The sequence below is a fragment of the Molothrus ater genome, chromosome 15, assembly GCF_012460135.2.
Source record: "Molothrus ater isolate BHLD 08-10-18 breed brown headed cowbird chromosome 15, BPBGC_Mater_1.1, whole genome shotgun sequence".
Taxonomy (NCBI): Eukaryota; Metazoa; Chordata; class Aves; order Passeriformes; family Icteridae; genus Molothrus; species Molothrus ater.
The window spans coordinates 3,165,660-3,190,576 of record NC_050492.2 but is presented as its reverse complement, the minus strand read 5'-3'; the positions used below and the strand labels follow the sequence as shown (position 1 = coordinate 3,190,576).

Below are 24,917 nucleotides of genomic sequence, written 5' to 3'. Positions count from 1 at the left end.
GATCAGTCTCATAGGGCATCTATCCTCCAGCCAAAATTGTTGGAACCTAGGAATTATTTCCATCAAATCATTTCCTGCAGCAGCAAAAGCAGCATTGTGGCAAAAAGTAAACGATGTGACTTCAATCCAAAACAATCTTATTTTGTCTAGTCTATTTTTAAGTAAAAAAAAGAAAAAAAATCCACAATATGCCTCTGGAAAGATAAATATAATTGAAGGGACAAAAAAAACAACCTAAACCTCAAAAACCTTACCACTTCTATTCTTCATTGACAAGCTGCCTCAGAGGCCTGGTAAGAAGAAATGTTCTCATGATATCTAGGCACAGAAAAAATAGCTTTCTTTTGACCAGGTGTGCAAATGCCTGAGCTTTTCTTTGAAAAATCTTCTCTTTATTTTTCTGCATGTGTAACATTAATTTCTTCTTCTCCTTTTCCTCCTTTTTTTTTTAATTTTTTTTTTTTTTAATTTCCTTCTGCTCCTGGAACCTCTCTTTCTGCTCTTTAACCCTTTACCAGGTGGTAAGTGCAGTCCTTCTAGTGTTTTGCTTTAAAGCACTGGCATTTGACTTTGTTATGATTGTGTTAAAAACAGTAAGGAATTCTGTTTGTCTGGAATCCTAAGTGATTGTGCAGTGTTCTTCCCTACTTAGCAAGCCATTAGCAGCTGATATCATCACATGAAATGCTCCTGGTGTAGAGAAACCTCCATGAACTGTGGTGTACCTGGCAATGTGTGACTTGATCTCCCACCCCTCCTTGTTAGAGATGCTGCCATGATATTCCATGTCACTTTAGATTTTATTTTCCTTTTTAATGTTGTGTGTGTGTTGCGGTGTTTTGCTGTGAATTCCTGGAGTGGGAGATGCCCTTGGTGAGGAGAGGGGGGTGGATGTGATTTAAAGGGGCAGCTCCTCACAGCAGTGTCCTGGCATGGTCTTGTTCACCATTCCAGCAAATGGAATGGCACAGGGCTGGCACAGAGCTTTAGAGCAGGAGATTTGGCCTTAGCACTGTTGATTTTCCACTCGGGTGCACTCAGACCCTGTTTCCAAACCACCCAGAAAACTTTAAAATGAGACATTCCCTATTCATGGAAGCACCTGGAGCTGGTGTTAAAAGCCAGCAGTCACCAAGAACATTCCAAGCACAATAAGCATCCCGAGGCTGAGTCCTTGGAGTGGCCACCTAAAACAGAGGCTAGACAAACTTAAGAGAGTAAAAGCAGGTATTTATTGAAGGCCTTCAATAGGTACACCTTGGGCAGTCAAAAGCCTCTGAGGGGCTACACCCAGGATGGACAATGGTCATGGGTTTTTCAGACAATTTGAAGTTTGGTCCATTTACATCTCAGGGGTTAATCCTCCAATTACAGCTTCAGGTAATGAAGTCATTTACTCCAAGTTATCCCCCTCAATTCACTGCTGTTTACATCTCTGGGCCTGAGACAGTGAGGTGTCCTTGAGTTCCAGGCCTAGAGAGGAATTGTTTTATCTCAATAAAACGGGAGAACAGCAGCTGACAGGCCATGGAGTTTCAGAGCTATACACTAAAGCAGTGCAGGATCTGAAAAATAGAAAAGCTAAATTCTAAGGCATCAAGACTATACACATGTAGGATAATCCAAGTTGTTGCAAATTTCTGCCTTGTTGTGCTGGTGCTGTTTGAGCTCCAGGAGTTCTTATGGCAAAGAAAGCACTGCCCTGCTCCATCTGCCCCAGGATGACAAAGCTCAGGGCTGTGTCCTTTCCCACTGCCTCTGTTGTCCCTCTTGGCCATGGGAGGACAGTGACAGATCAACACCTTTGCATCACCAGCACTCATGGTTGCATTTTTGTCCTTTAGGAAAGGCCACCTTCTAGAGAAATAATGGGATTTGTTCAAAAAGCAGAGCACCAAACAAAGCCTGAAATGGGATCCTGGGCAGGTCCTAACTCCATTTGTCCATCACTATTAATCTTACAAACCCTGTGGTCGTGTCCCTAAGCTGAGCTCAGGGCTCAGTGTCAGCAGCAGTGCTGTGTTTGCAGCACTGGGAGGGCTGGGGAGCTCTGAGGGGTGAGCAGGGTGACTCCAGGCTGCCCACAGCAGGTTTGTGTGGCCCAGGGCTCTCTGGCACCCAGAATTTGCAGGTTGGTTCCTAGCAGGGGTGTGATTTTGTTCCTGCAGCCTAGAACACATCCAGGACCAGATCAATTACCCAGCAATTAGCTGCTTTTCCACAGCGTGGCTGCTGCCCCAGGTGAGCTCAGAGGTCCCTTACACCAGAGCAAGGGACAGATCACACAACAAAAAGGAAGGCATCCCTTGGGATGAACATGAGCCCCAGACATGCACATGAGAAACCCCAAAAAGGTCCTGTGAGACATGATTTGTGTTATCTCACTGCATCCACTCACTTCAAAAATGCTTTTTCAAAAGCTAAATTCTAAGGCATCAAGACTATACATGTAGGATAATCCAAGTTGCAAATTTCTGCCTTGCTCTGCTGGTGCTGCGTGAGCTCCAGGAGTTCTTGTGGCAAAGAAAGCACTGCCCTGCTCCATCTGTGCCCTGGGGCAAAGGTAAGACAAAGCTTAGGGTTGTGTCCTTTCCCACTGCCACTGTTGGCCCTCCTGGCCATGGAGCCTCAGACACACACATGAGGAAACTCAAAAAGGGCCTGTGAGATGTGATTTGTGTTATCTCACTGCATCCACTCACTTCCAAAAATGCTTTTTGGACGTGCATCCGGTGCTGAATCACTCTGGGCTCAGAGGGCAGTGCTGTGCATTCTGCTCCCCTCCTCAGGGCAGGGCTGGAATGGGCACCTTCTCCCTGCAGAGCAATTCCTGTGCCTCAAAGTCTCAGGCAGCATCAGCTCCTTTCTGCAGGCTCCTTGCCCTCCTCCCTTTCTCCACCCACACTCTGTGGTGCTGCTGGATTTTTCCTTTATCTTTTCTGTCCCAAATTCACTGCTGGCCAGCAAGCACACAAGTCTCTCCTCTCTGCTGCAATCCCTGCATGTCTGCTCCTTTCCTGAGCCTTCTGCAGCCCCTGTAGCCACTGAAAGGACACAACCACACAAGTCTCTCCTCTCTGCTGCAATCCCTGCATGTCTGCTCCTTTCCTGAGCCTTCTGTAGCCACTGAGCCCTGGCTGGCAGCTCTGGCTGATGCAGCTCCCCGGGAGGAAGCCACGAGGGCTGAGCTGTGTTGTGCCACAGCGTCCCCAGGCAGTGCAGATTTGTAACAGTGCTTTACTCCTCTTTTTCTTGATCTCTCAAGGGAGCCGGCTCATCTGGAGCTGGCACCAGCAGGAGGCATAATTAGGAGTATCAGGCAGAGCTGCTCAAAGGCAGTGCCTGGCTGGCTGTGCAGCCCAGTTTGCACTCACAGGAGGCTGTGACTGTGTTCACAGGGGTCTCAGGATGAGGGAAGAGATGGGGATCTGACTCCAGGTTTCAGAAGGCTTGAATTATTATTTTGTGATATATTAAAACTATACTAAAAGAATAGAAGAAAGGATTTCCTCAGAAGGCTGGCTAAGAATAGAAAAGAAGGAATGATAACAAAAGCTTGTATCTCAGACAGAGAGTCTGAGCCAGCTGACTGTGATTGGCCATTAATTAGAAACAACCACATGAGCCCAATCCCAGATTTACCTGTTGCATTCCACAGCAGCAGATAACCATTGGGTACATTTTGTACCTGAGGCCTCTCAGCTTCTCAGGAGGAAAAATCCTAAGGAAAGGATTTCTCATAAAAGATGTCTGTGACAGGAGGCAGGGGTGCAGGGGGCACGGTGAGCTGATCCCAAGGCCTCACTTCTTCCTCCTGCTTTCATCTCGGGAGATGCCCCAGGTCACCTGCAGTGCACATTTGTGGGCAGACGTTTCTGGTGTCATCTCTTTCAGGAGGTTATTTCCTTGCACAGAGGACACATCTCACCCTGCAGGGCATCTCCTGTATCCTCTGCTGCAGCTTCATCCCCTGCCAGACCCACTGAGGCCCTTCCTCTTCCTCACTGAGCCCTGAGCAGGGCTCTGACTCTGCTGTTCTGGGCCATCCTCCCACATCCTCCTGGATGCTCACCCTGCCCATACCTTGATGTGAAGCCCAGCAGTGTCAGGAAGCTGTTGGGACCCTCAGGACCACCAGTGGTAGCTCATGCTGTCCTCCCTGGCTCCACTGCCCCCTCCAAGCAGTGTCACTGGGATCTGCCCCACACACTGAGGCTGTGAAGGGTATAACATGGCACTGGAGGCATTCATCTTTCCTTTGTGACATCAAACTCCTGTTTTTCAAAACCCTGTAATTGCCACTGACTCCTCCCCACCTCTGCTCCATCCCTCTGGAGAGGTGGGATTGCAGGGGAGGCTTGGGAAGGGGCTGCCTGCCTCGACCCTTGCAGGCTGAGGGAGTGAAAGATAAAGGGTTTGGGAAGACAGATGCCACAGGTGATATCAGGGATGCCAGGTGGCCTGGAAGCATCAGTCCCAAACATTGTTGGCATAAGTTGGTGCTGAGTGTGTTCCAGGCTGTGGGATTCTCCCAGTGTATGTGTGTTGCCCTCTCCACAGTACCAGTGGCTGGACCATTTCTTTTTGTACTGGCAATCAAAAATAACAGCTTCCATCAAGGACCAGCACTCCCCTGCCCAGTGCTGGCTGTTCCAGGTGCTGGCACTGCAAGCTCACACAATTTCTCTCACAGCAGGCTTGGAGCCCCATCCAAACATTATCATTTCACCAGGTGGAGTGCTTGTCTTGAGTTCTGAGACACAGAGCCTGCACCCAGGACCACTCCAACAAGAGCTGGAGAGGCCATTTTCAGGTGTCTTATTTCCACCATTAAAAGGAGGCCATTTGAAACATTTGGATGCTGGCATGAGCAAATAAAGCAGAGAGCCCAACAGCAAATCAGATCAGAAGCCCTTTGAGCTCTTGGGACAAGCCCAGGCTTCACCAGTACATATAAAATTGTTCTTTGAAAGTCACTGATGAAAGTCACAACTCTCCACAAGTTTAATGAGCTGCTTCTTTGCCTTACAGAACATTGGCAAGAAGATGTCATGCCAACAGTTCATAGCAAACCTGGATGGGCTGAACGATGGGAAGGACTTTGCCAAGGATTTGCTGAAGGTAATGTGATATAAATAGACAGTGGGATAGTGCCATTATTATTGCAGTGCCACCTAGTCCTGCTGGGACACCCTGAGCCCTTCAATCAGCATTTTTCAGTTGTTTCAGGAGAAGAATTGTAACCCTCATGAATGTCTCTGCTAACTTGCAGTGAGCCAAAATATGTCTGTTCCCTGGTGGTGTTTTGTCCAGATTTGTGGCATGCCTGCCCCCAGAGCCTACCAGGGGCCCTTTTCCCCCAGCATTTCAGACAATGCCCAAAGCAAGGTACTCCCCACCCCAAAGCACAACCATCCAGCAGCAAAACTTTCCTTGGCCTCCACTACCACGTGATGAAATGCAATGTTCCAGCACAACCAGTGCAGTACCATGGGATCTGGTTAAATGTCCCAAAGGCAGTGTTTTCTCCTGCCACATGGTTTAGCAGCACCACTGCTCTCTGCACCTGCTGCAGGTCCAGCAGCCTGACCTGAATTTCACTGTATGGAAGGAGGTTGGAATGAGAGGTGCCACATCAGGGGTGTCACAACATGTCTGGGGTGACATCCCCATCTCCCAGCAGACCTCACCCTATTCTGCCCCTCTGTAGGGTCACAACCACCTCCACATTCTGCTCTGCTAGCCCATTCCTGCTTCTTTTCCAGTGTTCCAGGGAAGCCACTGGAATTGTGCACAGAAGGAACTGGAAAAGCTGATTCCAAGGTCATTCATCCCTCCCCTGCTACTCAGTTCAAGCCTCCCCTGTCATTTCACCTGGTTAAGACACTGAAGGTGTCATGGCATATCCCAGACTCTTCTACCACTGTGTGTAGGCCAGGATTCACTCAGAACTAGGTCCAGCACCCAGAATGAGTCAGAAATGTTGTATTCAGGCTCCTGAGCAGGGCTGGCTGCCAGAGCCCTCTGCTGCTGCTGTGTCCAGCCCAATTCCCAGCATGACACACACAAAGAAGGGGTCCAGCAGGACAGCAGCCATCCTGCTCACTGGGAAAAGCTTCTCCAGGACAGGTCAGCAGGGAAAGGATCTCCAAGAACGCAGGGTGTGGAGGAGGAGATGTGTCCACAAGCAGACACAGCTAATTCCATGTTCTTTTTTCAGACACTGTACAACTCCATCAAGAATGAGAAGCTTGAGTGGGCCATGTAAGTATATGCTGAGCATTAAAGGGATTGTGTGTCTTTCCAAGTGGCTGGCAGGTCCTAAGCCATGTTTTCAATCCCAGAGTATTTCCTGCCAAGCCCTTAAGTGCTGAAGTCCCTCTGCAGACAGACAAATGGAGTTTATTTATGGCTTAGACACAAAGGCAGTTGGAAGGTTGGTGACAGTCTGTGGATCCATGACCTAAAGGAAGGGAATGCCCTCCTTGTTTACTATTACACTTGTAAAATGCTGGTTCCTCTCCAGGTGCTTCAGAAGTCTTTGCACAAGCGAAGATCTGGGGTTATTTTGGTCATGGAGACTTTCCGTCTCTCCCACGTGGGTTTTTTTCTGGAAATAGTATCTGAGAATCACTTACAAATGAAGAGACCTTGTGATATCTCCAGTTCAGCTCCCTCCTCAAATTATGGTCATCACTGAATTCAGACCAGGGTGCTCAGGGCTTTGTTCAGTTTGATCCTGAAACCCTCCAAGGATGGGGAGCCCACAGCCCCTCTGGATCCACAAACCAATACTTTATTTTTATGAGAGTGGCATTTTCTCTTCTCTCTATTGTTTTGACTTCTGCCCACTGTCTCCTGTCCTTGTGCCATGCACCACAGTGAAGAGCCCAGCTTTGTCCTCTCAATAACCCCTCACACGAGGCTGCCCTGAGCCATCTCCTCTGTAGATTGAACAAGTCCAATTCTCTCAGCTGTTTCTTACATTGCAAGTGCTCCTGCCTGTGACGGGGTTCACAGGGGTCTGAGGATGAGAGAAGAGATGAGGATCTGACTCCATGTTTCAGAAGGCTTGATTTATTATTTTATGATATATATTATATTAAAACTATACTAAAAGAATAGAAGAAAGGATTCCATCAGAAGGCTAGCTAAGAATAGAAAAGAATGAATAACAAAGTCTTGTGATTGGCCATTAATTAGAAACAACCACATGAGGCCAATCCCAGATGCACCTGTTGCATTCCACAGCAGCAGATAACCATTGGTTACATTTTGTTCCTGAGGCCTCTCAGCTTCTCAGGAGGAAAAATCCTAAGGAAAGGATTTTTCAGAAAGTATCATGGCTACCCCAGCCCCCAGGTTTCTTGGCCTCAGCTGAAGTCTCTCACCTTGCTGATGCCCTGTGCTGTGCTGGGGCCCGGCAGTGTTTGCTGTATCACCATAGGATGCAGGGAGGGCAGAGCAGGCCATCACTTCTCTTTGCCTCCTCACTGTGCCGCTGTTACACAGCCCAGGATGCTCCTGCCCTCTGCTCCTGCCAGGACACACCGGCTGCTGCTGCTGCTGCTGCTGCTGTTCCTGCTCATCACCCGCAGCCCCAGTGCAGCACTCGGGTGCTCCTGGCCCTCCCAGCGGTGGCTTTGTACCCCTCTTTTTTATGCCACCCACATGTTCGATGAGATTTGTTACCCTGAAAGGAGCCTGGAAAGGCTGGCAGGGTGGGCTCCATCACAGGTCACACTGCACCTTCCTCAGTCCTCCTTCCCCTGCTCTGCCACTCAGAGCACGGGCCAGAATCACCAGCGAGCTCCCCAACTCCAGTGTCTCTCGAGGGGACGCCGGTGGCAGCTCTTGAGCTGGCAGAGGGGACATTCCTCTCTTCTCTCCTCAGTCTTAGACCTCTCTTGTCTCCGGACAGAGCAGGATCTTCTGTGCCATCACCTGCTCTCTTCCTCATCTTGCCCTGACCAAACAGAGCACCAGGAGCGGGTTGGATCCTCCCTCCCTGACTCCCTGCGTGGCGCGGCCATCGCGCCTGGGCTCTGTCGCGAGAGGGAGCTGCGGGCTGCTCCATGGAAGGGCAGCTCGGGATGCGGGGCTGTGCTTACACAGCAGCGCCCGCCAGCACCGCCCCTGCCCGGCCACGTACCGGGGATGGCACCCGGGTATACTGCAGGGATGTCACCCTGCCGGGGTCCCGGGGATGGCACCCGGGTATACTGCAGGGATGTCACCCTGCCAGGGTCCCGGGGATGTCACCCGGGTATACTGCAGGGATGTCACCCTGCCGGGGTCCCGGGGATGGCACCCGGGTATACTGCAGGGATGTCACCCTGCCAGGGTCCCGGGGATGGCACCCGGGTATACTGCAGGGATGTCACCCTGCCGCGGGGGTCCCGGGGATGTCACTTTGCCGGGGATGTCACCCTGCAGGGTCCTGGGAAGAGGCTGCCTGGGCATGTCACCCTGCTTGGGCACTTCCCGGGCATGGCACCCTGTGGGGTCCTGGACATGTCACCCTACTCGGGCACATCCCGGGGATGTCACCTTGCCAGGGATGTCACCTTGCTCAAGCACATCCCAGGGATGTTACCCTGCCACGGGGGTCGCAGGGATGTCACCCTGCCTGGGCACATCCCGGGGATGTCACCTTGCCGGGGATGTCACCTTGCTCAAGCACATCCCAGGGATGTTACCCTGCCACGAGGGTCCCAGGGATGTCACCCTGCCTGGGCACATCCCGGGGATGTCACCCTGCTCAGGCGCATCCCGGGGATGTCACCTTGCTGGGGATGTCACCCTGCTGGAGCACATCCCGGGGATGTCACCCTGCCAGGGTCCCACTGCCGCGGGGCAGCTCCAGCCAGAGGTGTCCAGATCCCTGCTGCCTTTCTTCACCCACCTCACTGTACCCCTGCATCCCTTCACCCATCCCAGCCAGCCTGGAGCCTGCCTTGCTGCAGGGTGTCCTGCTGGGCTGCAGGCTCAGAACCCTCAGCTCCTCTGCAGGGGGACAGATGCCCCCTGACATGGGGGACCTGGCTCAGGGGCTCCCTGGCTCAGGGTACCTGGTTTTCTGTCAGAAACCTGGCACTGAGTCATAACCTTGCACAGCCAGGACCCTCTTCTCTCTGCTGGCCTCTGCCTTGTGTCCTTGTCCCTCCCAGGAAAGGAGATGCCCTTGCCCACAGATGCCACCAGACAGGCAGGTATGTGACCAACAGCAAGGGGCACAGAGGGGTGCAGCCCTAACACCTGAGCCCCACTAACTCCCCAGCCAGGAACAGGATCTGGGCTCTGCCTGAGCCCCAGGACTCCTGTGGGCTGAGAAATCATCCTTCTCGTCCAAGAGGTGTTTGATACTTTGGCCATCTGCTTGCTGCAGGTGAGGAATTGTGTTTTACTGCTCACATCCCAGCCAGTGGATTCACTGAGGGTCAGTCCTCAGCTGAGGTCTGGTCCCAATCTGATCTGCAACCTGAGGTGAACACTCATCCCATTTAGGCACTGTCATTTGTCAGACAGGGCAGAAAAGCCCTGTTTGCTCTTTCTCCCTCATGTCCCAGGGACACTGGGAGCTATCACTTCCCATACAAGTTCTGCTTTCTTTGTGCCAGAGTAGGTTCATCTCCTGAATGTCTGCAGATCTTCTGTTCCTCAAAGATGCAGAGGACATTCCTAAAAAAGGTACTTCACTGTCTAGGAGGCCCCAGGCATTGCCTCTGAGCAGCTGGGGAATGCTGGTAATACCTTGGTCTTCAGCAAAAATCCTCCTTAAGCTCTGGCTTTAGGACACAGAATTGAAGGCTTTTCCTATGAAATATTTGCAGTCCTCAGCATGGGATGTCTGCAGTTTCTTGGTGTTCAGACCAGCACCCAGTCCCTTACCTGTTCTGAGTGACCTCACAGTGGGACCACTGGGACAGTTACCTGCCACCCACACTCCTCCCAGCCCAGACCACCACCATGGGCACTCTCTCTGTTATGGTCCCAACACCTCCTTCCTTTTTCTCCCTCTCACCAGCCCTGTAAATAAAAACTCTAAACCCATTAATAGAGCAGCTTTGCATGCTGACCAAAGCCACATCTCTCTTCTCTGATTCTGTTTCCAAGTGACGAGGACGAGCTGAGGAAGTCGCTCTCGGAGCTGGTGGATGACAAATTCGGAGCCAGCGCCAAGAAAGTGACGAGGATTGTGGACAGCAGCAACCCCTTCCTGGACATCCCCCAGGCCCTGAACGCCGTCACCTACAAGCACGGCGTCCTCACCCGCAAGACCCACGCAGACATGGATGGCAAGAGAAGTACGTGCCCAGGGACAGGGACAGGGACAGGAGAGGTGCCCCAGGCAGTCCCAGAGCCTTGCCCTGCCTCTCCTGGTGAAGGCATTTCCTCACCACATCCCAGGCAGCACAGGAAAGATGCCCACAAGTGCTAGGACAGAGGAAAAGGAGGGTGTTTTGAGGCATTTGTAGATGGGTTTTCAGGAAGCCTCAGTGTTCCTTTCTCACTGCCAGGGAATCTAACCCAGACACACCTGGTCTTCCATCCCCCAAATCCCAGTCTCTGAGCAGTGGGGGGAGGCTGGTTCCTCAGCAGCTGTCCACTCCAGCCCTGGCCTTGGGGACAGTCTGGCCTGCCAAGCTTTGCTCCTGTCCATGTCCTGCCATGTGCTGCCTGGGCAACAGAACAGCCCATAGCTCTGCTACCAGCACATGGCATTACAGTAAAGGTAAAGGTATTTGGGAGCTGGTAATGAGTAGAGATTAATTAAACCTTGGGTAATTCCTTTTGCTAATTGATACAATTGGCCCAATCACTGCAGCTGATTAAAAAGTCTTGAGTAGAGATTACCACCAAAGGCCTCCCTTGCTTCCAGCACCTTCTTAGTAGCCTGTGCTTGCAGGATCAGCTGTCTGGTGGGATGTGGATGGCTCCCCTCACCTCCCACCCCTCTCCAGCTTCTGCCAAGCTCTCTGTCCTAGACCCATTGAGATGGTAATGCTCCCTCCTCAAGGGAACAGAAGCTGCCTTATCCAGCTGCTCAATTCCAAGCAGAGGAGGTCAAGGAATGTCTCTGCTCTCCAAGCATTAGGTCCAAGGAACATGAACCTGAGTTTGGAGGAGCAGAGACTTCCAGGTGTCCACTGGTAGCCCTGTACCAGCTCATGTCTGGCTCTGACCTGCTTGTGTTCCTGCTGGGAGGCTGCAGAGCCCAGCCACTGTCCCTCAGACACCTGTCCCTGCTCACAAACCACTGGTGAGCAACAGCCTGGGGGTGTGGGAGCTCTGGGCATCAGGGAGTGTCTCTGGTAGGTCTGGAGAAGGGCTGGGTTTGCCTGGAAGGTCAAGCAGCACTGACAGACATGTACAATCAAATATTCTTCCTTTTTTAGCTCCGAGAGGAAGAAGAGGTTGGAAGAAATTTTATGCTGTGCTTAAGGGGACCGTCCTTTATTTACAAAAGGTAACCATGGGGGATTCTCCCCTTTGCTGAATCCTGCTGTCTCCAGAGCTGTCATGCAGCCACACACCCAGGCAGAGGTGAACCCATGTCCTAATTCATGCATGGACATGGACATGTCAGAGCTCCTCCAGAGACCGGGGCTGGAGGATGCTGTCATCTTTGGTGGTGCTGTTCATGCTCAGGGCACCATTCACAGTCTCAAAGGGAACCCTGGAGGAAGAAGCATGAAAAGAGGAAACACAGATTTCTGCAGAAGGATCCCAGCAAGTAGGAGCTGTTGGGGAGGATGAATGAACAGATGATATGGAAGAGGTGAAATAGGATGCTGGGGAGAAATTAAACAGGAAGGTGAAGAGGTGGAGCATCTGACCAGTCTTATCCTGCCTATAGTTTTATTTGCTGGCATAGATCTGATTATGCACAGCTTTATTGAGTCTGGCATAGGAAGCCAGCTGATGTAATATCTCTGGGTTTCACTAAAGCTTTTGATGCTGTCTCTCACAGGATCCTTCTGGACAGAATGTCCAGCACACAGCTGGATAGACTCATCCTGTGGTGGGTGAGCACTTGGCTCATGGGTGGGGAAAAAGGGTGACATCAGACTGGTGACTTGTCACTAGTGGGGTTCCACAGGGCTCCATCCTCTGCCCTGTGCTCTTCAACATCTTCATAAATTACTTGGACACAGGACTCAAGGGAATACTGAGTTAGTTTGCAGGCAATACTAAACAGAGAGGAGCTGTTGACTCCCTCAAAGGAAAGGCCCTGGAGAGAGACCCTGACAAATGAGAGGCCCAGGCAATCATTGACTGTATGAAGTTTAACAAAGGCAGTGCTGGATTCTGCACCTGGGACAGGGCAATCCTGGATGCACAGACAGACTGGGGAATGAGAGGCTGGAGAGCAGCTGTGGAAGGGGACCTGGGAGTCCTGGTTGATGGCCAGTTGAATGTGAATCAGCAGTGCCCTGGCAGCCAGGAGGGACATCTGTGCCCTGGGGACATCATGCCCAGCATTTCAGTAAGGCTCTCAGACACAGTGTGGGATTGTTGGGGTGTCCTGTGCAGGGCCAGGAGTTGGAGTTGGTGGTCTTTGTGGGTCCTTTCCAGCTCAGATTCTGTGATTGCATGGTTCTATGCTGAAAATTTATATTCTTCAGGACCTTGATGACCTGGGTCCTTCTGTGGGCTGTCAAGTGACACTTTGTGCCTCTCTCCATCTCTGTTCATTGTGTAGCCTCCTCCAGTCAGCATAAGTGTAATTCCCAGGTCCTTGTGGGACACAAAGTGACCATGAAATAGCTTCCCTGAATGCTCTAACATTCAGCTCTCTGGAACATGGATGCTTGGAGGATTTGATGGAAAGTTTTTTCTGAGGGAAAATCTGAGGAGACCGGATAGGGGCTCACTTGAATGTCAGTGTGAGCCAGCCTAGGATGCCAAATGTTCATTATCAACATCACCCACTGAACTAGCCTGAGCTACCTGAGCAGCACATGCTGTGCAGTAACTTGTGACAGTGTTCACAGGGGTCTGAGGATGAGGCTGGAGAGACAAGGATCTGACTCCATGTTTCAGAAGGCTTGAATTATTATTTTATGATATATATTATATTAAAACTATACTAAAAGAATAGAAGAAAGGCTTTCATCAGAAGACTAGCTAAGAATAGAATAGGAAAGAATGATAACAAAGGCTTGTGGCTCAGACTCTCTGTCTGAGCCAGCTGGACTGTGATTGGCCATTAATTAGAAACAACCAACACGGGCTAGTCAAAGATCCACCTGTTGCATTCTACAGCAGCAGATAATCATTGTTTACATTTTGTTCTTGAGGCCTCTCAGCTTCTCAGGAGGAAAAATCCTAAGGAAAGGATTTTTCATAAAAGATGTCTGCAAGAGTAACCCATTGAACTCACCTTGCTGGAGCAGCACTCCCCGTGGGTAGATGCTCCTGCCTCTTGCAGCATTATCTCCACAGCAATGAGAGTAAACAAACAGTGGATTATATAAGAGAGGCAGAAAGGTCCTGGGGGCAGCAGGAGTTATGACTCAGAGCTCATAGCACACCCCAATGCCTCTCGTGTTTCGCCAGGTCCTGTGGCACACGTCAAAGGGCAGCAGAAACCTGGCAGCAGTGGATGCTCACTCCCAGTGTGGGTTGCTCTTAGCCCAGTGGTGTTTTTACAGCTGTGCCACTCTCTCCTGCAGCTTTGGGAAGCTGCAGCACAGGGGGGAGCCCAGATCTCCTCCAGCCCTCTAAGTGTGGTGCCGTTCAAGCCAGCAGCACTCTACTCAGACCTCAGTCCTTGTCTCATTACACCTCTTCACATGGAGTCCACCAGAGTCCTCATGCTGGCCCATGGGTTACACATGAGGATTTAACTTGTACAGTTACCATCAGCATTTCACTGTGTGACACTTTTTCTGTGGGAGAAAAAAAGACATTTCAACTATCACAGAACCATTTGGATATAAATGAATTTTCTGCCAAGGGCTTCTCTTGGGATGAGTCTGATGAGAGGCTGTATATTGAGAATGAAATACCCTTTCAGGATGGAATTTTCTTCCCTGGCAGCAGAAGGAGCTGTGAAGCCAACATTGACTGTCATTGCTGGGGCAGAGGGGCTGGGGGCTCTCTGCTGCACTTGCAGCAGTAACCACTCATTAACAAAGTTCATTATGTTTGTCTGAGGTGTTTAGGATTTAAAAAGAGAGCAAGGATGAGGCTGACGTGGCAGTGAGGAGATCAATGCTCTTATCTCAATGACCTTCAGATCAAATGGTTCAGAGACTGAGGGTTTTCTTTATGGACAAAGACTGCATGAAAAAAACACCCAAGATTTGGCTGTGTTATGAAAGTGTCTGATAAAGAAGAGCCATGACTGATGTGTAATTAGCAGGAGGGACCAGAATTGCCAAGGATGCCCCAAGGAAGGAGCATTTGGAACAACAACAAAAACAAACCGAAGGAATGTTTGGGCAAAGGATTTGGGGAAAGAGGGGTTTCTTACTGGTGAGCTGCTGCCAGACTGAACTGTAATCCTCTCCAGGGAATTCCTTGGGCTTGGCTGTAGACAGTGTCTGTCAGGCTTGCAGAGACAGGACAGAAGGATGAGAACACGAAGACAAAGTCCTTGCCCTGTCACTTGCAAACATTCCCAGCACCACCAGAGAGTGGATAAATGGAGAGTGGATAAACATCCACCTGCCCTGTGGATCCTTGGTGTCATTTCTTGCCTTCGGGGTGGTTTGCAGAACAAAGGAATTGCACAATACAGGAAGGAAGTGGTGTGCCAGGCTCTCAGCAGAAGACAACTGCAGATAAACACGAGGTGGAACCTTGGCTGAGCATAAGGAACCTTGGCTGAGCATAAATCACTGGGGAAAGATTCTCTGATGGGAAGATAGAGGAGAAAGTAACTGCTTCCAGAAGCACCTGATGTCATGGAGCACGGCTTCAGCTTGTTCCACTTTTCTGCTCAGACCAAATTAAGGATCTAGGCTTTAATAGGAAATTCTTGTAAGTTGAACAGGGAACTTCATTTGGTTTTGAGGAGCAAGTTGAGTATAAATAAGACTGAGAGGTAGAGGAAAGGTGCGAGGAAGGAGGGGCTGGGTAGGTGGGTGTATAGAAAAGAGGAATGGTCAGATACAGAGAGACATGGACATAGCACAGGCAGAAGGGTGGGTGGACAGGTAGAATTCAGTCTGACAGAAGCAATTCAGGCAGCAGCCATAAGCCTGATGAGGAGATGTCACATGTCATTGACTTGCTGGTGTTAATTGCTGGATCAGCATGTTCCAGCACAGTCTGCTGAAGCAATTGCTTGATCCCCTAAAGGGATGCAGCAGAGTCTGGAGGAAGAAATGCAGGCTTGGGAGCAGGGCACACCTCTCCTGTGCACTAATCTGCTCTGGGCACTGACTCATTCCATGGCCTTTGGCAACTTACTTCACCTCTGTGAAATGGGGATAATAACCCTTAATCACCACACATAGAGGGGGGTTAAGAAAAATGATGGAGAGCTTAAAGCATGAGGTGCTTTTGCACAGAAGTGCTTGAAAGGGTGCAGGTCTTCCCACAGGTCCTGTCCCCAACCAGGAAGGGGTTCCCAGCAAGCCCTGAGCCACAGGTGCTGTCCCATGCAGGCAGACCCTTGCCAGGTGCTCTAAGACCTTGCCTAGACTGAAAAGGGCACAGGGGTTCATTTTCCTAATTAAATGGTTTGTTTAGGATGGTAGATGTGAGGTGAAGAAAAGAAAGAAGAGGAAAAGCCACTCACAAGCCAGAGCATGAGGAATATCTGTCAGTCCATGTCCACATTCCCAGCACTGCCCAGGGCTGGCTCTGAGGCCAGAGGAGAGGCAGCAGAACTGATACACTGGGCTCTCCCACCCCATCCAGCTGCCCTACAAAGGCAGGCACAAGAGTCAGATGCTTTTTCTTGGCCAAACAAGCTTTGAGATTAGCTGTGGATCTGCTCAGCAGGGGACAGGGACCCAAAGGCACCAGGATCTCCCAGCATTATCAGCCAAACGTGCCATTGTGACACCTGGCATTGGGATGAGCCTCCTGGAAGAGCCATCCCAAGCAGGGAGCCTCCAGCACTGCTCACTGCTGTGAACAGCAAGGCAGAGAGAACCTGCTCCGTTCAGCCTCACCTTGATGTACTGGGCCCAGCATTAGAAAAAGAAGATTGGATTTTTCCTTCCACCAGCATTGATGCCTGAGAGCCTGAAATCCATGGAGGCAACACTTGATGATTCCATTCAAGATGAGGATCTGCATTAGTCAAAGCACTCAGCAGCTGTGGCAGTTTCCTCTTGTCACACACCATTAAGCTGGGCTAGTTTGCACTGTATTTGCAGAAAGCTTATTTTGAAATAAGAGATCATGGGCAGCACAGCCAGATTTATTCAAATCCAGAGAGCTTCAGCCTTGGAAAAATATCCCAAATTGAAGTCTGTCTGTAATACATAAGGTCTGAGCAGCAATGTCTTCCTCAAGCAAATATTTCCCTTGCAGTGGGGTAACACATTAGGTCTTCACAAGGCAAAGCATTTATTTTTCTTTGCAGAAAAGGCTAACACCCTCTGGCTACTGAAATCACCACAATGGCAAGGTCATCTGTCCTGCCCACCTGAGTGTCTCCCCAAACACAGGATGCCTGCAGCACCCCCCAGCCCTCCTCTGCTGGAAATTCAGGGCTTTTATCTGGGATTCACCATCCCCAGGATCCTGTGCCAGATATCTGTGGGTGGGCCCATGGCACTTTTTTGTACCAGGCCAAGTTTTCATTTGGTGATGAGCACAGGATGGCAACCATTCTCCTGGACAGGATTATTGCTTTGAAAAAATGAAGGAAGAAAGACTTCAGAAACATAAGGAGCAAGAGCTGAGTGAGCCACATGCATGGGCTGGGGAGTGCTGGTCCTCAGTGCTCTCAAGAGCAGCAGAGGGGAAACTTTCCTGCCCCTACAGCAGAGAACAGCCCCATTGCTCAGGGTTCCCATCCCAGAGGCTGCAGCACAGCTCCTCCTTGAACAGCTGCATTTGTACCCCTGGGACATGGGAAACAGGAAACAAACATCTTTTTGCAAATCTGCACAACAGTTCTGGCTTGGAAGCTGAGGAAGGCTTGGGATGTACAAACCATCATCACCAGACAGACCTGGCCTGGTGCTGACAGCCCAGGGCAGTCAAGGAGAGCAGAATACAGAGCACATGAATTCTGTAGCACTGTAATCATCAGGGCAAGGCAGGGCCTTCCAGGGACACCCTGTCCTGGCATAGGGTGGTGGTTTGCTTTAGCCAGGGCCAGGTTCTTCCACCAGGCTCTTTTTTCACCTATCCATGCATCCATCCATCTGTCCATCCCTGCCATCCCACCATCCAACTGGTTGAGCTGGCAATGATGCAGAGTGGGAGGCAGGATATTGTGTTAAGTCACCAGGAAAGTAAAAGGGTAAATAGAGAATTGACTGAACTTTTTTTCCTAGAAAGTGCTGTGCCAAGATCATCATTTCAGAGTCCCATGTTTGGTATTTCCTACCTTTTTATAAAGTATAAACACATGCAGTTACTGCTACCTTCCCTACTTGTGTGAAGTGGGGAAAGTAAAGCAGGAATACAGGGAATGCTGCTGCAGTTTGCAAGTGCCAGGCTAAGGAATTACAGGGGACACCATGCCAAAGGAGCATGTGTACTAAAGGGAGACCAAAGGTGGTTCAGGGGGGCCACTCTCAGACTGGCAACTGCCCATCAGGCCCCTCACCTGTACAGAGGTGCCCTGGCTGCAGGGATGCTGCTGTTCAGGGCTACCTTCCTCCACACAGGTGTAGTGACAGGACAAGGAGCAAGGGGTTTAAACTGAAAGAGGGGAAATTTAGGTAGATATAAGGAAAACATTCTTCCCTGTGAGGGTATTGAGGCCCTGGCACAGGCTGCCCAGAGAAGCTGTGGCTGCCCCATCCCTGGAAGTGCCCAAGGCCAGGCTGGATGGGGCTTGGAGCAGCCTGGGATAGGGGAAGGTGTCCCTGCCATGGCAGGAGGTTGGAATGGGATGAGCTTTGAGGTCCTTTCCAGCCCAAACTGTTCTCTGAGTCTATGAAGATGCAGCACCAGGGCAGGTGCTCATTGAGATCCTCTGCTGATTGGGATTTGCATCCTGGTTTGAGCTCTGCACTTTGGGGGAAGCTCTGCAGAAACCTGGCCCTGCTTTGTGCCTCCCCACAAAGCCTCAGGCATGTGCTGTGTTAGAAATAACTATTGATAATTATGTTTAAAACTTTCATCTCCTTCTTTACATCTTCCCAGTGAACTTAATGATGGAAGCAGTTGCCAGATGTTAATTATTATCATTATCAGCTCCTAGCATTTACTGTACAAAGCAGTGCTTTTCCTGGTCTTGGCACTCTGTGATTATAGCACAGGGAGAAAGGCAGGTTCATTAAAGCATCCCACAAATGTTAGTGTTGTCATTATCCAATTAACATTCCTCTTCACAGGATGAATATAAACCTGACAAAGACCTCTCTGAAGTGGATCTGAAGAACGCCATCCGTGTGCACCACGCCTTAGCCACAAAAGCCTCTGACTACAGCAAGAAGTCCAACGTGCTCAAGCTGAAGACAGCTGACTGGAGAGTCTTCCTCTTCCAGGCCCCGTGAGTGCCAGCCCTCCCTGCAGTGCCTGGGTGGGCAGCCTGACCTCCAGCCACTGCCAGACTGCCTCGGGCCTGGCCAGACCAGCACACGCCTTAGGGGCACACCCGGGAGGAGCAAGGGGCTGAGGGTCATTTCTGCAGGGCTGTGCAGAGGATTGGCTCGTGGGTCACAGTTTCTTGGTAGCTTTGTGCCAGTCCTTGAGGTCCTTCCCAGCTGTCACCAAGGCAGGCTGAGCAGGATGGGCTGGTGTCACTCTAGGACACGAAATAGAAAGACGCAGACACTGGATTCTCCAAGGTGAAAAAGAGGGAAGTTTAATTCTGACTTTATAGATTTCCAAAAGTGACAGTGGGTTGGAGGGTGGCAGTGCCACCTCTCCACTGTCCACACTGTCATTGTCCACACTGGACAAACCAACAGTCCATCAAATTTCTTCTCCTCTAGAAAAGAATGCAAAACAATAAGTTATTTACAGAAAAGTGCGTGAGAAAGTTTGTTCCAAGAATGTAAACATCAGAAGGCTTAGAAGAACTCAAAAGAACAGGGGGACAGGCTGGGATGTGCAGGGCTGAGTGAAAGGGCTCCTCTTGCTAACTTCTGTTGGTGTATTCTAGAAGGGACAACGTCTGTGTGGTGCAGGTGATGGTTCCCCTTGTCATCTTCTGATGGGGAAACTGTCTAAAGCTCCTTAAAGCAGCCTCCCCAGCCAGGGCAGATGTTTTACCTGAGCCCATTGCTGAGGAATGTGATGGTGTTAGTAAGTGTCAAGTGTGATGAAGTCATCTTCTGTCTCACGTTTTTCATGTCTTCTGCTGAGAGAGGTGACATTGTCTGTAGGGTTGTGGTACTAATGTCAAACTAAAGCTTGACATCTGAATTTGTGCAGCAAACATACACTTGAAGGCTTGGGGGAGCAGTGTCTGGACAGATTTGATGAAGGAAACACTGGAGACCCTGGGCAGTGTCTCATAAATGACCTAAGTGACATCCTGCTCTGTGGAACCCCTGCTGTGTGGCTCTTGCTCTCCTAAGAGCAGGACATCCTTGGCTCTGGCCTCTCCACAGCTCCTCAGGAATGCAACCAGAGCTGATGAGGAGGGCAGGACTGCCCAGACTTCGAGAGGCAGACAGCAGCCCTGAGATCATCAGGGCACTGTAGAGGAGCCAGTCAAACAGTGCTTCCCTCTGTTCATAACCTGCCACAGAAGTGACATCAAAGCAAGGCCAACCATGTGTCCTTCCTGAGCTCCAGGGTGGCTCCAGGGCTGTTGTCAGCTGTTGTCTGGTCCTGATTCAAGAGCATTTACAGACTCGCTTCTCTTCTTCCCTCCTCCATCACAGAAGCAAGGAAGAAATGCTCTCCTGGATCCTGAGGATCAACCTTGTTGCTGCCATTTTCTCTGCTCCAGCCTTCCCAGCTGCAATCTGCTCCATGAAGAAGTTCTGCCGCCCGCTCCTGCCTTCGTCCATGACCAAGCTGTGCCAGGTAATGTGTGAGAGAAGGAGTGCTGGAGGGGTGCCCAGTGCTCAGCAAGCCCTTCAGCACAGGATGAGCTCATCTGCAGCTCCCCCTGTTCCTGCCTGATGGACACACTCAGGTGCTCAGTGCAGGAACAGGGGAGTGGGGTAGGCAGCTTGGACAGATGTGGAAAGTCCCAGCCTGTGGCCAGTGCTCCTTTTGCAATGTCTATAAACAGCCCTGTGCACACACCTGCCTGTTGGTTCTGGCTTGTTTATTGTTTTTTGCCCACCACATCCCAGCACCTTCCTGTTGCTGGAGTGGAAAGAGCAGAATAGCTCCAGAGTTGATGCTGCAGAGCCCAACAGGTTTGGTTTATGTCATGGCACCCTCTTGTTTCTGGAGCTCAAAACCCAGCGACAAAAGGGATGTCTGGGTTCCAGTCAGTAGGGAAAGCTTTGGAAACAAGGGAGCACAGTGCACCAGGCTCAGCTAACCAAGAGCAGCTGCCATCCAAAGAGTGGCTTTTGTTTCCCTTTCAGGGAAGGCCCAACGTGCCTTAGCACTTCCCAAAAGTAGGGATACACTGTCACTGCCCCTCAGCAAAGGTGGGGACAGCCTGAAACGTCAGGGCAGAGACACAGCTGCTGTCTCCTGAGACAGATGTGGCCAGATGGTCACTTTTGTCAGAGCCCAGATGGGGAGGGTGCCTCTATCTCTGAAAAGAGCAGGATGAGCAGCTCCTGGGACAGCACTGCTTCTGCCTGGCTGGTACAGGATGCACATTACAGGAGCATTCTGTGCTTATGATGCCAAAGATGCCTCGGTGCCAAAGAAATCCACTCTTGGCGCTTGAGATACCTGAGCTTTGCTCTCACTCCAATACCTGTGTTTGAGCTGCTCCTTATCAGATGAATTTGCAAGTGCACAGCACACCTTTGGCTCCAGCACAGGGGCTGAGCTCAGGGCCTTGCAGAGAGAGTTCCCCCAGCCACAGGCAGGAGGAGCACTCGGGTGCTGCTCTCCACGTTTTCATACCTGACACGCTTCTCTCGGCAGGAGGAACAGCTGAGGTCTCATGAAAATAAAATGAAGCAGATTGCAGACGAATTAGCAGAGCATAAATTACATCCTGTAGAGAAGAGCCTCAAGTCAAAAGAGGCTGAGGAATACAGACTCAAAGAACATTACCTAATATTTGAGGTAAAGGAACTTTCATCTTTTCTGTGATAAATGGTACCTTGGCTGATTGAGGAGAGCAGAACTCCAGAGTGGGTGCTGTGAGTCTGGGAGAGTGTGAAAGGAGAAGGAAGGACAAGGGCTCCCAACTGGATGGGTGTCTTGGGGCAGCCACAAGCCTCACTGTTTTGCACTGAAGCTGAAAAAAGAAATAAGAGTCATTTCTTTCCCTCTGTGATTTCTAACCAGAGGAGGGGAAAACTGACAAGAGAAAGAAAGTCTTCCTTTACTGTGCCAAATTTTGACATTTCCTCAGGTCCCAAGTATGAGACTGGTTCAGTTCTCAGTGTGACTCAGTCTTTTTCAGCAACATCAATAAAAAGCAAAGGGAATCCCTGGGAGAATTAATCCTGTTTTGCTGCAACCATTTTTGTAAATAAAGCCAAACCCAGTGTTACAGCTGATTACAGACCCTTTGAGGATGCATGTACATAAGTTTTAACTCCCTGTAAAGTCTAAGAAGCATTTAACTGTGGGAGAAATGGGGTATTTTGTTCCTGTGAGAGTTGAGCAGGAGGTGTGATTCCTGCTATAAAGGTGTCAGTGGGAAGGGACTGCTGGAGACCTCTAGTCTTGCTTCCAGCAGGAATTTGGATTATTCCTAGTCTTAGCCTAGACTGAGTGTGCCATTTAGTGGCTGATCCCCAAAAATCACTAAGGATGGAAATATCCCACCTCCCTCATGCCAGAGCTGCACCATCCTTTTGTGTAACACCCAGCCTGATTCTCCAAAGCCACAGCACCCAGCTGCTGGTTCCCTTGTCTTTGTATCAACTTTCCAAATAGTTGCTGCTGCCTCCCTTTTTCCAGCCTCTGGTTTTGGATGCCTGCAGAGAAGTCTCTATCTGAGCTTTTCTCTGGACAGCCTTTTCAGTCTTCAAGGAGAAGCTGGCACTTCCAGGGCATAATTCATCTCATCTGTCTTATGAGATGTGCTCCAGAAATGCTTGTTTCTTTGTGCTGACAAAGAAGCCAGCACAGGCAGCTTCTGAGATGTTAAGAGAAAGGATGGGTATTACACAAGCCCTCAAAGAGATCCCATCTAGCATTGGAACAGAGGATCCAGGCAGAGAGGATGCCTCCCTTTATCCTGTGCTCTGTGAAGAGCACTGGGGGCACAACTCAGCAGCAATAACTGAGCCACTGGATGGAAACAATGACAAGCAGCAGTATTTTAACCAATCAAGGCGAGCTCCTAAATCAGGAAGCAGCAGGTTTGTTGATCTCATTTTGCCCTCAGTATCCTCCTTATACAATCACAGTGGCAGCCAAGACCTGTAAAAGCAACTGGAGAGTCCTACACAGACCCACACCCACCTTTCTCCTCAGACCTTCAAACAATCAGGCATTGTGCTGGGGTTAAATCTGTGGGGTGTGATCAGTGATGGTATGGGATGGCTTTTCGTGTAGTAACTGATGGAGTGTTCCTGCGTGCCACACACACCATGGCCTGTCCCTGTTCCCAGACTCTCTGTTCCCTCTTTCCCTGCAGAAGAGCCGCTATGAAACGTACATCAACCTGCTGTGCATGAAGATAAAGGTGGGGACAGATGACCTGGAGAGGATCGAGACCAGTTTCTTCAAGGTGGAGGCCGATGACATCGCTTTGCGGAAGACGCATTCCAGCCCTTCCCTGAGCCAGGGGCACATGTCCATCAGCTGTAAGGCAGAAAAGGACATTTTAGAGCAGAACACTTAACAAGGAACGTGTGCACGGGGGGATGAACCGGCGATGCTCTGCGCTCCTGGACTTAGATTGATGAGCACAATTTTACTTAGGAAATTATAAGAGCAAAACTGTAGACATGTCTGACGTGGGGATTGCTCTAGTGAAAGAAATCAAAGAAGCTTTAGTTGACACTCTCTGACAATGCTCTGGCATTTCAGCATCATCTCTTCTTCATTCCCAACTGCACCAGTGGCTTTTCTTTCCCTCCTGCTGCAGCCTGCACAACAAAGGGATATGCTGGTTCTTCAAGGGCTGGGTCGCTCTTTCCTCCACCAGCCCTGTCTCTCTCCTTCCCTCCCTGGATCCCCAGCGGTTCATGGCCCCTGGCAGTGCAGGAAATGAGCTGAGACGACGCCTGTGGCACCACCAGCGCTCCCAGAGAAGGGCACAGGGTGGCAGGGGCACGTCCCTGCCCCATGAGGAGCACGGCGTGATAGGACGGGTGTTGAGAGCTGGTCACCTTCAGCACGGCCACGTGGGAATGTCACCTGCCCATGGCAGGAGAAGCCTGAAGGGTCCTCTGTCACCTTACCCTTTATATATATATATATATATACATATGAATATATATAAATAAATATATATATATAAGGAAACTTTAACCTGGGTTTTTAACCTCAGTGTGCAAGTGAAGGCAAGCTGCCTGGGGAAGACACTAGGGACGTGGAGGGTCTGACCAGCCCACCAGGATGTTCTGAAAAAATGGAATAGCTGTGTATCTTTTTTTTTTCCTTTTTTCTCCTTTTTTTACTCGAATGGAAATCCCACCTGGCTTTGCTGTGAAACATCGCTCTCCCATTCCTGCTTATTCAGACAAACTGCCCCAGTGGCTGCCAGTTTGGCTGCCAGGGGATCCACCACTCTGGGTTTGAGGCACAACTGGAGCTGTGTGCAAGCTCCAGTGGAACCTTTGTGTGCAGGAGTGATCCCCCTGCTGTATTCCTCCATCCTGCAATGCACATGCTGTACTCTTTTAAGTGGGAATTGTGTTTCTCTTCCTTTCTGCTGTCTGTGGTCCAATGATTTACTGTTGTGCTGAAGTGATTCCTCTGCATTTCAATGCCACGACTGTCCTCCCACACTTTATTTATTTCACTGTTTTGTTTGATCCTTTATCTCAGATTGCTTTTCTTTCCCCTAGGTGCGTTCACAGTAATCAAGTTCCAGTTTTGAAGGATCTTGTAGCTGCTAATTACAGTCATTTATTGTTTATATTTTGCAGCATTTTTTAAACAAACAAAATAAGTTTTATTTGGACCTTCAATGTTTGAGAGCCTATGGACTACTGTTTTCCATGATGGTTCATGACACTAAAAACCTCTTCTCAACTTTATCGCCTCTTCTTTTATCTCTGTTTCTTTGTACAGTTTGATAGTTTATTTGAAATGATGCACTAAGAATCATGTAAAAAAAGAATAACAATAAAACTGAATCTGTTGGTAAAGAGAATTGGTCTGAAGCATCGTTCCACCACGTGCTGGATTGATCCCAGATTTCACAGCACCAGAAGGCCAGGCTGATTCAGATATGCACCAGCACCTGATGCAGAAAAGCCAGGATCCTATGGACAGACAGCACCAGAAAACATGGATTCCCTTCCACAAGTGGGTACCAGCCCACCCATGCTCTTGGATGGCTCTGGAGCAGGTGTGGATAGATGGGCTGCTTTGGGAGCACATTCAAGTAACTCTTCCCTCTGCCTGGTGCATGCCAGATGTGTCTGTCCACACACAGCCTAGAGATTTATGGGAGCAGAAAGGTACCAAGCCCTGCATTGTGACTGGAGATGTTCTCACAAGGTTCCCAGAGGAGTCTGTGGCTGTTCCTCCAAGGCATCCTTGCTTTTGTGCCA

General features: G+C 50.0%; 1 protein-coding gene across 2 annotated transcripts in view; it reads left to right on the top strand.

Moving 5' to 3' along the window:
• Nucleotides 1–24,514, top strand: part of PSD2 (pleckstrin and Sec7 domain containing 2) — a 78,835-nt gene extending 54,321 nt beyond the window's left edge. Inside the window, exons 9-16 of one of the 2 annotated variants that reach the window (XM_054516431.1) lie at nt 5,031–5,121; nt 6,221–6,264; nt 10,117–10,307; nt 11,400–11,470; nt 18,480–18,637; nt 19,980–20,124; nt 21,157–21,300; nt 22,829–24,514. In XM_054516431.1, the coding sequence (XP_054372406.1) occupies nt 5,031–5,121; nt 6,221–6,264; nt 10,117–10,307; nt 11,400–11,470; nt 18,480–18,637; nt 19,980–20,124; nt 21,157–21,300; nt 22,829–23,035 (1,051 nt within the window). In that variant the 3' untranslated portion in view covers nt 23,036–24,514. The remainder of the gene's footprint in view (nt 1–5,030; nt 5,122–6,220; nt 6,265–10,116; nt 10,308–11,399; nt 11,471–18,479; nt 18,638–19,979; nt 20,125–21,156; nt 21,301–22,828) is intronic. The other variant, XM_036391540.2, reaches the window with a different exon arrangement.
• Nucleotides 24,515–24,917: the final 403 nt, after the last annotated feature.